This window comes from Olea europaea, unplaced genomic scaffold (assembly GCF_002742605.1).
Source record: "Olea europaea var. sylvestris unplaced genomic scaffold, O_europaea_v1 scaffold4285, whole genome shotgun sequence".
NCBI classification, from domain to species: Eukaryota; Viridiplantae; Streptophyta; class Magnoliopsida; order Lamiales; family Oleaceae; genus Olea; species Olea europaea.
Genome location: NW_019262593.1, coordinates 210 through 13,789, shown reverse-complemented (window position 1 = coordinate 13,789; position 13,580 = coordinate 210). Strand labels below are relative to the sequence as shown.

The 13,580-nt window shown below is 33.3% G+C and overlaps 4 protein-coding genes across 4 annotated transcripts; all 4 read right to left on the bottom strand.

Annotated features, from left to right (window-relative positions):
* Positions 1 to 391: 391 nt before the first annotated feature.
* On the bottom strand, positions 392 to 1,890 carry LOC111387850. Its single transcript, XM_023012445.1, has one exon. It carries the CDS (start codon positions 1,257 to 1,259, stop codon positions 825 to 827), a length of 435 nt encoding a protein of 144 aa, XP_022868213.1. The 5' UTR covers positions 1,260 to 1,890; the 3' UTR covers positions 392 to 824.
* On the bottom strand, positions 1,317 to 4,108 carry LOC111387852 (RING-H2 finger protein ATL39-like). Its single transcript, XM_023012447.1, has 4 exons — positions 3,719 to 4,108; positions 2,795 to 2,940; positions 1,935 to 1,987; positions 1,317 to 1,348 (listed from the first exon to the last, which is right to left on the bottom strand). Exons 1-4 carry the CDS (start codon positions 4,106 to 4,108, stop codon positions 1,317 to 1,319), a joined length of 621 nt encoding a protein of 206 aa, XP_022868215.1.
* Positions 4,109 to 7,329: 3,221 nt separating this feature from the next.
* LOC111387851 (glycine-rich protein 5-like) lies at positions 7,330 to 8,218 on the bottom strand. Its single transcript, XM_023012446.1, has 3 exons — positions 8,201 to 8,218; positions 8,020 to 8,124; positions 7,330 to 7,893 (listed from the first exon to the last, which is right to left on the bottom strand). The coding sequence occupies exons 1-3, from the start codon at positions 8,216 to 8,218 to the stop codon at positions 7,330 to 7,332; spliced, it is 687 nt and encodes a 228-aa protein (XP_022868214.1).
* Positions 8,219 to 11,267: 3,049 nt separating this feature from the next.
* On the bottom strand, positions 11,268 to 11,872 carry LOC111387849 (glycine-rich cell wall structural protein 2-like). The gene is made up of 2 exons (XM_023012443.1): positions 11,683 to 11,872; positions 11,268 to 11,635 (listed from the first exon to the last, which is right to left on the bottom strand). Exons 1-2 carry the CDS (start codon positions 11,870 to 11,872, stop codon positions 11,268 to 11,270), a joined length of 558 nt encoding a protein of 185 aa, XP_022868211.1.
* Positions 11,873 to 13,580: the final 1,708 nt, after the last annotated feature.

Here is a 13,580-nt window from a genome sequence, read left to right as displayed (position 1 = left end):
TAATTTATTTTGTGCGGGCCCTCCTCCATGTGAGGGAGGTGTAAATGATTGTGTACATCGGAGGTGCACACGTAGCACAATCCATTTTTCAATAAATAGACGATGTAGGAGTCACCTTCAACCAAAGATAGAATTTCCAATGAAGAGATCTGTACATCCAGTTTCAACGACTTGTTCCAATATATAGTAGAAATAACCAGTTTGACAGAATGATCTTACTTAACAACAAGATGAACCACAAAGAGCAAACAAAATTCACATGAACTAATCATTTCAGTTTCCTTAGAGACTCTGGTCGAGTAAGCGTTCTTTGCAACTAATTTCAATTATTGACGTCAACAATATCAACACCAGATTAAGAAAAAAGGAATGTTATGCAGGAAAATAAACAAAAATCAAGTGTGGACATCAAGAGATATCTCACATTTCATTGCTTATTTGAGAAGTTTTTACAGTGAAGATTATCTCTACCAAGATAACAAGGAAAAATTATACACGAAAGGCCAAAAACGAAAATAAGTTTGTTTCTCCCTGATCTAATCAAAGTTTCAAGAGTATACAAGATCTATCTAAGAAATGTTAACCTCATTTCGCTGAATCAAATCCAGTGCGTAATGATTCCCGAGCTTAACCATTATGCTTGCCAAGATTTCAAGCAATTCTCCGCTTCGAACCTTAAATAGAGAATCAAATCCATTTGAAAAATTTGATTCAATGAGAATTCCAATATTTATATCACTATTTTACACACCTCAGCACCAAGCAAATATCAAAGATCCGTATTTCTATAACAGAGATGGATCATCACGGGTTCCCAACTAGAACTAATCATACTTCTCTCTCCATGAATACACAAGAAAGAAAACCCAAGAAACTCCCAATGCAATATCCCCAACTACAAGCCTAAGCCAATCGCGGCCTAGATCTTCGACCTTCCTTTCAAAGTAAATTCTCCAAATAGCCATTGCTACATGGAGAAGGATACAGCCCTTAGCAAAGAAGCTATGAAACTCTCTGTCCTTCACAAAAGCCACCATAAACAAGAGAAACCCAATGGCAAATAAAAGCAAACCCGAAAACGAGTCTGATGTTTGGATTAACAGCTGATCATGGGGTGTTGAACCCATAAGCTTGCTGGCATGTTCTTTACCATGGCTAAACACAGAAACCTCATTGCTATAAAACATCATTAGAGCTCCACAGGTTAAAGCCATCAAAGAACGGAGCATACATATAAGAAAAAACCCAGGTGACACCATTGAACATTCAAAATAATGCTGCTAAACACTCAATTGCTAGGTTACAACCTCCAAATATTAAAAAACACCCAATTCATTAATGCGTATTTCTGAGTAATCAAATCAAAAAACAGAACAATTTAACTCAAGAATATGCTTAAATTAACCAAAACCGACAAGATATTTCCTTCTAAAAACTAGTTTCTTGAACTGAAACGACAATTAAATACATATATCACAGCCCCTTAGTAGATCCCCGAGATGGGCTTCTATGAAAAATAGCGTAATCATCTTAAGGGCATACAGAGAGAGACAGAGACAGAAAGATGGCTCCAAGATTCAATACCCTGAGACACATATGAAGAGTAAACAACTGATGGAATATGAAAAAAGGGTTTTTAGAAAAGATCTGAGAGTTTCAAATATAAGGTAACAAGAAAGTTTCTTACGGCTAATCAGCCAGAACTAACAAGTAACTTTGATACAAAAAAGGGAAAGAAATCAACTTTAATTATTTTTATTTAAAATGATTATCTTGATGTCCTTGAGATTGCTCATTTCCATACCTATACCTTGTGGATTTTTTTAGTCTTTATTTATTCAACATGGCCCCATCATATCATGAGTTTACACTATCTCTTTGAATGATAATTTAAATACTCCATTGGATATGGTTGTTGCTGAAACAATGAAAACCAGACGGGTCATAAATCATGCTTGAGGATTTGTATTTATCTTCTTGTCTGTACCTATGAATTATGAGAAATTGAATTCTTTGACTTACTTTCTCAAAAATGGACCAAGCGATGAATTCTCCTACTTTCAGTTACTTCAACACTCCATTTTGTAAGATGAAAAGTGATTTATTAAAAATCAATAATTAGCATAAAATGTATAAGGCATAGAGTGACCAACATTTAATTAAAACGACTTATCTATTTAATTAAAAAAGAGAAAAATATATTATTTGACTATGACAAGAAGAAATGCTTGGTAAAAACCCGTCATATTTCTAGTTGAGAACAGCTAAAGTAGTTTTCTTCGTCAACAAGGATGATGAACAATCATCTTCCACTATTCCATTGTCCAACAAAGAAAATATTTTCATTTATTGAACCATGTGACTGTGACCAAAAAGAAAGTAAAGAATAGATTCTTTAAACGAAAGATGTAAATAAAGAAATAAAAGTTCATTATCCACAAGATTGGATCGAAATAAAAGTGTTTCCAAAAGCAAGAGACATAAAGTTAAATTGAAAGACTAATGGTTCAACATTATCAAAAGTGCAGTTGAATTTCTGAATCAAGAACTTGTCAAAATTATTGGCATTTAGTATTTACAGCATGAAAGAATTGATATTGACAGTTTTACACAAAATTCAAGTATTTTTCTTCCGTATTTCGATCGCTGCTATAACCCTAAAACTATACCCTAGAAAAATCTGAAAAAAAATGTCCTATTTTTGTCAAATAAAAGAGACTATAACTTAATTTTGGCACAAAAGGGATAAAATTGAATTCAAGCATTTTCCCTATTTCGGGGGACTTTATGGTGCCTCCTTGAGCCAGATCTCCTATCTTCTTTTCCGCATTGAACTGGAGGTCTCTTAGTGGGATTTCTGTCACAAACTAAAGCTGGTGGAGTGTAACTTCTTGCAACAGCCATATGAGCCCTTTGTTCCAACAAATCTCTGTGATATGCCTGTAAATGAATGGATTGATAAAGTATTTTCCAACTACTAAAATATTTTAAAAAGTCACTTCGAAGTATTTAAATTCAAGCTATCATGTTGGATGTTTCAGGAATATTGCGACCCGATACCATATTTTCTTGCAAAAAAAGGCCATTACAAATTTCAAGATCATGCACAGGAATGGCGGAATTTAATAGCATAAAACAAGATCATTACAAAAAAGATCATTGAGTTCTTATTCGGAAACCCTGAAACAACCGAAGTAGTCCAACGATTATATATAAAAAATTTCTTGACCAGTAAACCAACAAGCAATAAATCAAACACTAAGTAACCTGTACATGTTTTTCTAACTTCTTCCTGGCTCAAACTTACTAATTAGCTAAACATGGAGAGAATTGACTTTCTCAAATATGCTTGCATGGGTACCGGGTACCTGGTTCTTCAACATGTTGATGCTCAATTTAGGTAGAAAATAATTTATAAATTCAGTTCAAATCAAACACTAATTTTAAACTTCATATACGGAGCTTTTTCAAAAAAAAAAAATCCAAGAAGACGCGATTCATTAGTCACAAAATTAAAAGATAATACAATAAAATAAACAAAAACAAAAAAACTTTATTGATGTGTCTTCATTCATAACTACACTTCGTACGGTGAAAGCATCTCTCACTCTCAGTAACTTTCAGAAACTAAACATCGTGTTCATTTTCTAGGATCAAAATCGAAAGAAAAAGTTCAAGATTTGTAATATAAGAAAAACAAGAATCATGGTTCAATGACAGTACTCCGGCGGCACAATGGGTAGGTTTGACTCATATCCAACCATGTTTTGATGCATTCGAAGTGAAACCCATGGTTGCATGCCGGAAGACACCGGAACAATTCTTGGTCTTTGAATTCAAATAGACAAATAGAGCATTCATGATCTCCACCTTCTTGTTCGTTGTAAATATCGATGACTATTTCATCCATCCTCCCTTTTGCCATCTGGGATCGAGTTGAAATTGGTGATGATGGTAGCGGCGGCGGTGGTTGATGATTTACGACTGACAGCTCATTTTGTTCCAATTCTGCATATCTATTCCGCCTCTTTTTCAGCAGATATTGAATCAACAAAAACATCAGAGTCGAGGTGAAAACAAATGGTAAAAGGTACAAAATATCAGGCATCTTTAAGGAAGACAATGAAGGAGGGAGACAGAGAGATTAGAGCAGACAGAAAATTGCAATGCACAATGGTATTTATATACTAGTTTGTGCGAGTCTCTACAAGGAAATAAATAGTAATACTCGTTTTCAGTCAACGTAAGAATTTTTAGGGAAAATGTCACCACACACTGCACATATAAAAGGTAAGATATTTTTATTAATTATCTTCTGTAATATTAGTTATCACATTTTTGTGGAGGAAGCCAAAAGGAAATTTTCACAAGAGGGAACAGATTTATATTATAATGTGAATGATAAATTATCGTGACATGAGAATGTAACCACGGTTGGTAGTTATTAGATTGCAAATTTTACAGATCGACATTGGGTTAATACGCAGATGTGTATGATGTATATTTTGCCACAAATCTTTTGATTTGTAATCCCAAAATTAAGGCTATTTCAGATTTGGCAGCCGTTCGTGTTGTCGAAAAACAAGCCAGGTGCTAGATCCCCCTGCATGTTCTCATATCTTTCCAGGCATTGTAATTCATTTCTACAGTGCAATAATTTAGATTTATTTTGTTTGATTTTAAAAGTAGGTAAAAGATCCTGTTTTAACTAGGAAGTTAATTATTATGATAAAAGTGCTGGTGCATCATGTTGGAAAGTACGTTTATAAACTATTTTTTCATAAATATATATAAATGAGTGATGGATACTTGGGTATTGCATAAGAGTTCAATTGAATGTGAGAATAAAAGTGATTTAAAAATTTATACACACGAGCAAAATACTAATGATATCTTCAATTTCGAATGTTAAATACCTGTATATAGCTCGGTTGATTTCTATGTAAATTTCGACAGTTTCTAAATTTGTTTGTGTCATCTTCTTAAAAGGGCATAATAATCTGCCCTATATTGTTCCAATTTTAGAGTATTCGATTACAAGGTTAAAATGGAAGAGACTTTATATTGACATGTAACAGATAGAATATTAAGATCCTGTTTGATTTGACCAAAAAGATATATTAAAATTTAAGTTAAAGTTAACAATTAATTTTTATCATACATTTCTTGAGATCTACCACTTTTCAATCACGCGTTCCACCAACTTCAATCAAAATCTAGAAAAAAATCTGATTTTTATCAAAACGGAGAGTGATTAAATATATAAATGCCACCTCTAGATATTATAGCATTATGCCTATATATGGCTATTGTCAATTATACCTCAACTTATTTCCTATCATGAAAAGTCACTAAAAGAATCTTATTTATGAATTTGGAGTATTTGTACACTATGAATTAAGAATTACATTAAGGAGCTGCTTGACAAAGCTTTTGATAAATAAATAAAAATAACAAATTTTGATAAAAAAAAATGATGAAATATATTATTAAAAAGGATAAAAATTATGAATATCATGAAATGTATGATTAAAATTAATGGCCGACTTTGATTCAATGTTTTAGTAAATTTAAATATCCAAACCACCATAAATATAACATTTCATGCGCCAAGATTGTTGGTAAACAAAAGCAATTTCGATTACAAAGGAAAAAATATAAAAAGAGACTAAAAAATTAATATCGCTTTGAAAGAAATTTAAGTTAATTTCCCATATATGTCTTTATAATTAGTCTCCAATATAACTAATATAATTTCGAATCTATTGATATAACTTTACAATATAACACTATATCAAGTACATATACTTGGAGCGAATCAAATCTCATGAGATACATCTTTTCCATGATAATTGTCTTGTCTCTTAGACAATTTTGACGCAACCATCAGCGGGGACTTGAGGGGAGACTCAAGAGGCGGCCATCTAAAGGCCAAAATCTAATCTATGGGGACCTAGTACAATCTTTCACACCTATTATTTTTCAGTTTCAATTTTAATGAAAAATGGAATTTCTGTTTTACGCACATCTTGTCAAAATAGAGTCTCAAAGCATCTCGTTTTGTGCAGCATGCAGGCAAGTTTCTATTGATAATTTCTTGCAGTCTAAAATTTGAATTAGGCACCTTCTTTTGCTCTAATTGATCTCTCGATGCCATTGCTAATTGAGAAATCTATCTCGCAAGAGTAATAATAAACAGAATGACAAGCGAGGAATTACTATGGATAATCCCATACCTAAAAGGCAATGAAGAATGAAACATAAGACAAAACGCATATATAGAAACACACCTTTTCAGTGGTTTATCTCAATATAAAAACTACAAGTAATGGAGAACTTATGAAAGCTTTGGAATATTATTTACGAGCCCACTCGTCGGTGCAGATATTCACTAAGCGTTTACTTGGTGTAGATATTCAAGAAATTTACGATAGAGATCTCACAGCTCTGGGTTTTTTGTCTCTCACACATGGAATGTACAGGAGCAATGTCAATCTATTGTAGAAGACATGAATGACCAATGTATTTAGGCATGTTTTTTGCTCCATTTCATGCTATTTTGCCCTTGTTTGATAGCCCTTTTTGTTAAGAATGAGTTTTTGAACAGCAATTTTTTGGTGATTGTGATTTTGTGGTGAAGAAAAGAAAAAAAAATTTAGTTTACGTGAAAAATATTTTGTTGGGAAATGCGTGGTTGAAAATGAGCATGATAAAAATAAAAAAAATAAAAAAAAAGTTTTGAAAGAGTAGGTGTCGAACAGAAGCTTAATTTGTATCAAGTCCTATGGAAAATAAATTATCAAATCCTTCCTCACTTGTGTGATATTAGACAAACTCGGCCACAGATTAAGCATGCATGTCAAAGCTGACGTTGAATTGAACACTGTAGTCAGGTTAGATTAGGATTTATTAAGTTGAAACTAGGCATTTGACGGGTTTTATTCGTTTAGAAAACATAGTATTATAATGCAGGAATTCTTCCCTTTAAACATATTAAATATGAAATTTGTGAATGAGCTCCATGATTTTTTTTAAATTCCTGACATAATCATAAGAGCAAACAAAAATTAACCTTGTAACATATAAATATTTTCATGGAAGAAATAAGCATGAGAAATAGAAACAGTCTAATTAATCAATCAGTGACGCTCATATTAACTAATTTGTTTCAATTAATCTTGAGTACAAATCAAACATCTTCAATATAGTAGTTTAATGACTCTATACATTTTATTTTATTTATTTTTTTATATTGAGCCATGAAATCTCTAGGCAATGAATGGTTTATTACGAGATGAAAATGCATGGGACTGAAACTTCTTTAATTACTCAAAGGATTCCGCCACCTCCTATTCCAACACCAGCTCCTCCACCAAATCCACTACCAGATCCTCCACCCGACCCACCTCCAGCATCGCCTCCGCCACCTAAAACTCCTCCTCCTCCTTGAGCACCATTTCTGAACCCACCACCAAGTCCTCCTCCAGAACCTGAACCACCCCCTGTTCCTTCACCTCCACCTCCACTAAACCCTCCACCTCCTCCTTCAGAACCACTTCCAAACCCACCACCCAATCCTCCTCCAGAACCAGAACCACCCTCTGATCCACCACCTCCACCTCCACCTCCACCAAACCCTCCACCTCCTCCTTGAGCGCCGTTTCCAAACCCACCACCCAATCCTCCTCTCGAACCAGAACCTCCTTCCATTCTTCCACCTCCACTGAATCCTCCACCACCACCTCTACCAAGCCCTCCACCTGCTAAATCCCAGTGATCAAAGAAGATTTTTTTCTCATTGTAGAAAGAACCCTCTGTGCCAATAAGCTTTCTTGCATTGGTGATACAAATAAGAACACCAAGAAGAACCAAGAGTACAAAATTGGAAGTCGTCTCAATTTACAAGTAAAAGATAGGTATTTGAATCTTGATTTGTGACAATGAAGGACACCAAAAAAGGTTTATATAATGCTACTGATTTGTACCATGAGCCACGTTTGAATTATTAATGCAGCTAACTATTTCTTTGAAAAGGAAATACTTCACCAAAACTTTGTGACTCTGATTATCAGTTAAATGTTTTGTGCTTGAATTAATGAGCGAGTTAGTTGGGGCCTCATTAACCTGGCAGTTATTACATTTGTAGTGATTCAATTTATGTTTTTGGTATTAATTAGTGCAATATTATATGTTTACTTACGTTAGTGGTAATACACATGTTCTCATATCTTTCCAGGCATTGAAATTCATTTCTACATTGCAATAATTTAGATTTATTCGATTTGCTTTTAAAAGTAAGTAAAAGATTCTGTTTTGACTAGGAAATTAATTATTATGATAAAAATGCCAGTGCATCATGTTGGAAAGTGCGTTTATAAAATATTTTGTCTATAAATATATATATAAATGAGTGATGGATTTGTGGGCACTACTTAATAGTTCTATGGAATGTCTAAATAAAAGTGATTTAAATACTTATGCACATGAGCAAAATATTGACAACGTCTTCAATTTCAAATTTTGGATACCTATATATAGCTTGGTTGGTTTCTGTGTAAATTTCGATGGTTTCTAAATTTGTTTTTGTCATCTTCATAAAAAGGGCATGATAATCTGCCCGATATTGTTCCAGTTTTATAATATTTGATTGCAGGGTTAAAATGGAAGCCTTGAATCATTTTGAAATGGAGTCTTTATGTTGACATGTAATAGATAGATTTTTAAGATCTTGTTTGATTCGACTAAAAAGATATATTAAAATTTTGGAGTTAACAATTAATTTTATCCATACATTTCTTGAATCTTGATTTATGTAATGCTGCTGATTCATACCATAAACCACATTTCAATTGTTAATGCAGCTAACTGATTCTTTGACACTTTGTGCTTGGATTAATGTTTGAGTTAGTGGGGGTCTCATTAACCTGGAAATTATTAAATTTCTAGTGATTCAATTTATATTTTTAGTTATTAATTAGTTCAATAATGCATATTTATTTATGTAAGTCGTATATACACATGTTCTTATTTCTTTCCAGGCATTGTAATTCATTTCTATTGTACAATAATTTAGATTACATTGTTATGTAAACATATCTTCCGTTTTTCACGTTCTCAAATGGTTTGATGTGATTTTCAAAAATAAATAAATAAATAACCCATTTCCTGTGTTAACTGTCAAATTAATTATTGTGATATAAAAAGCTAGTGTATTAGTTCTTATTACAAGCATCAAGATTAGTCTTACTTGGGATGTTTTTATAAACGATTTTGTTTATATATATGAGTACTGGATAGTTGGATACTATTTATGAGTTCAATGAAATGTGTGTATAAATGTGATTTAAATATTTATACACATGAGCTATATATCAACGAAGTTAATTTTCAATTTCAAATTTTGGATACCTATAGCTTGGTTGATTTCAATATTTTTTCTTCATCAAGAAGAAAGCCTCAAAGTAAATTTCGATAGTTTCTAAATTTTTTTGTGTCATCTTCATAAAAGGGCATGCTAGTTTTCCCAGTATTCTTCTTAATAACATTCGATTGCAGGGTTATAAATGAATCCTTGAATCATTTGAAAAAGGATCTTTATGTTGCCATGTAATAGATAGAGTACTAAGACCCAGTTTGATTCAACTAATTAGAAAGTTATACTAAAATTTAAGCTTAAGTTAGCAATTAATTTTAACCATACAATTTATGAGATTCACAACATTTTAACCATTTACACTCTATCAACTTCAATCAAAATTTACTAAAAAAATGATTTTTATCTTAACCAGAAGGGGGTTTATTATATATGTGACATGTATGGCTGTTATAACATTATACCAAACTTATTTCATATCACAAAAAAAATACTAAATGAAACTTATTTAAGAATTTGGATTATTTCCATGATATGAATTAAGAACTATACCAAGGGTTGTTTGACAAAGCTTGTGATAAGACTAGCAAATTTTGATAAAAGTTGATAAAATATGTGGTTGAAAATTTGATAAAAAATTTTAGTCCCATAAATAGTATGATAAAATTAATTTTTGACTTTGATTCAACTTTTGAAGATATCTCAAACAAGAGCAAATATAACATTTTATGATAAAGATTGTCTGAAAACAAATGCAATCGCTTATAAAGAAACTAAGTAGATTTCCCTCTTGAGTCTTTAATAAGTCTCTAATAGAATTTTGAATCTATTGTTATTACAACATAACACAATATCAAGTACATATACTTGGAATCGAATCAAAGCTCATGAGATATATCCTTTTTCATTATGATTGTCTTATCTTATCTAGGACCGATCCAGATGGCCATGCACAAAAGCATGAATGCTATGCTCATGTTTGATAGTGATTAAAATCTAGATTTTAGTCCAATCAAAATCAATAATTAATATCAGCCACATATTTCATGAAATCCGCAATATTTTAACTACTATTTCATCAACTTTTATCACAATTTATTGAAAATTTGATTTTAATTCTCACCAAACAAGGACCATATTTTGTTTTGATAGTTGGTTGAAGATTATGCCTTGCTTGAGCCCTATTCTTTTGATAAAAATGAATTTTTGAATAATGTATTGGTGGAAATGTGTGGTTAAAAAATGAGGAAAAATTTTGGATTTGCGTGTAATATTATTTTATTAAAAAAATATATAATTAAAATGATGTCAAAACACTGCTTAAGAATGAATTTTTTTCAAAGAATGAAAATCAAATAGGGGCTATATGAGCTCAAACATGTTTTTGGCTCCATTTGGTGCTATTTTATTTATGTCAAGCCCTAAGGAAAATAAAATATTATATCCTTCATCACACACCAAAACTCTTGTGTGTAGCTAGTCAAACTCGACTCCAAATCAAACGTGTCAAATACGACTTTGAATTGAGTATCGGAATCAAACTAGATGACTTTTATATCAATTTTGAACTAAAATTGGACGTGTTTATTCACTTAGAAAATATAATATTAAAGTGCTCGAATAAATTATTCATTTTATACAAATATTAAATTTCAAATTTCTGAAAATGTACACTTATTAAATTTGTGATGAAATTATAAGAAAACATACGAAGATTTGCATGGAAGAAATAAAGCATGAGAAAAGGAAATGAAGCTCACATTAATATGTTTGAATAACTTTTTAAGTACAAATCCAGCATCTGCTAAATAGTAGTTTAATGCCATGAAAAAGATCACTAGGTATCGAATGGTTATTGAAAGATGGGAATGCTTCTTAATTAATTATTAATTACTCATGGGATTCCACCATCTCCTATTCCGCCACCAGCTCCTGCACCAAATCCACTACCGGATCCTCCACCCAATCCGCCTCCACCACCACCTCCGCCGCCAAAACCTCCTCCTCCTCCTCCTTGGGCACCATTTCCAAACCCACCACCAAATCCTCCTCCAGAACCAGAACCGATCCCTGTTCCTGTTCCTCCACCTCCACCTCCACCTCCTCCAAACCCTCCACCTCCTCCATGAGAACCACTTCCCATCCCACCACCAAATCCTGCTCCATAACCAGAACCAGAACCACTACCACCTATTCCTCCGCCACCACCTCCACCTCCACCTCCTCCTTGAGCGCCACCTCCAATCCCACCACCCATTCCTCCTCCAGAACCAAAACCACCTTCCGTTCCTCCACCTCCACCTCCCCACCTTCCGCTTCTCTACCTCCACCTCCACCAAAGCCTCCACCACCACCTCCACCAAGCCCTCCTAGATCCCAGTGACCAAGGGAGAAATTTTTATCTCCATCTAAAGAACCCTCTGAGCCAACAAGCTTTCTTGCAGTGGTGGTGCAAATAAGAACACCAAGGAGAACCAAGAGAACAAATTTGGAAGTCATCTCAATTTGTAAGTAAACGATAGGTATTCAATCTTGATTGATAACAACTTAGGACACGTGAAAGGGTTATATAATGCTAGAATATCAATTATTTGCAATAAAGTTTAATGCTAGAATTAATGTGTATTAATGAAAGTCTCATAACTTGACGGTTATTGTATTAGTAACTAGAAATTTAAGTTTTTGTGTTTAGTTATTAATCAGTGCATTAGCAGATTAATTTCTGAATTAATGGTGTTTTAATTTCTTTTCCTTTTATCATGTTTTATTTTTCTTAAATTACCTAACATTTATTTTTTCAGTTTCATTCAGAGTTCATCATAATCTCTCTCCCCCCTCCCCGGGGAGAGAGAGGGGGAGAGAGAGATGAGGCAAGTGTTATTTAGCAACTTAAAGTAATCCCGAGTCAAGTATCAATAAGATTTAAAGGTATAAGCAATAAATGAAATTTTATTTTATGGCCAAGTGAGCAGATCAGTAGAAACGTTTTTGCTTATTTTTTCACTTGCAATAGAGTTTGGCGTAAATTCTCTCCGAATTTCGAATAAGAACTAACGTATCCTACCATGGAAAATTATACTTTCGTGCACGGATTGACAAATAACTATATATGTATTGTTGAGTTTATAACTCAAAAATTAAATTTTATTTATGAAATGGAATTTTGAATACATGCTCACCAAAGCCACAATCTATTATATCCACTCAAATGAGATTTTCTCACTCAACTAAATACATACACGGGTTGTATCTATACACAGGAGCGGAGCTACATAAGGTCCAGTGCGGGCATCGGCCTGCACTTTGAACTTGACACAAGAAACTCCAGTGTGCCTGCACTGGACCGAGAAGAGAAGAAGAAGAAGGAGAAGAGGGAAGAAAGAAGAAGAAAAAGTGTGTCTGCAGGCAGTGGCAGAGGAAGAAGAGTTACAGTTGTCGACAGGGAAGAAGGAAAGGAGGAAAAAGAGTTACACTTACAGTTGTCAACATGGAAGAAGAAGGAAAGGAGGAAGAAGAGTTTAGTTGGGCCAACTTTTTAATTTTTTAGATTTTGGGCCTTCTCTTTAGTTAGGCTTTTTGAGAGAAAAAAAAACGATAGGCCCCATTACAAATTTATTTGCCCATCAATTTATTGTTTGTACAATGGACTCACAACTTCTTATCCATTTTTAAAAAATGTACTCTGCATTGATCACATGAAGCTCTTTTTGTTTATAGACTAATTTCAACCAAAAAAATCACCGTAGCCGATACTTAAATTGTGCCCGTACTGGACGAAATCACTGGTTCCACCCCTGTCTATATACTCCCTTATCAACTCTCTCTTCTCATCACAGACATACATTTTACATAGGCAGGAACATATTTATCGAGAAGCAATGATGATGGGTTTCTTCTTCTACACATTTCTATTATGGCGGTGGATATCAAGCATTCTAGTTTCTTCTACTATGTCGGTGGATGAATGATGTAGGGATGATTCTAGCTTCTTCCAAAGTTGTTGTACTTTTCAATTTTATTTCATTTTTCTCACATATTTTCAACCTCTCAATCTTCCATAAAGTAATATTACACGTAAATCGAAAATTTTTCCTTTTATTTCAACCACTCATTTTTCAAAAAAATACTATTTCACCCATTTTCATTTCAAAAAATGGAGGCCGAACGGGGGCTTAATTTCTTCATATGGTGGCGGGTAGCCTTACTA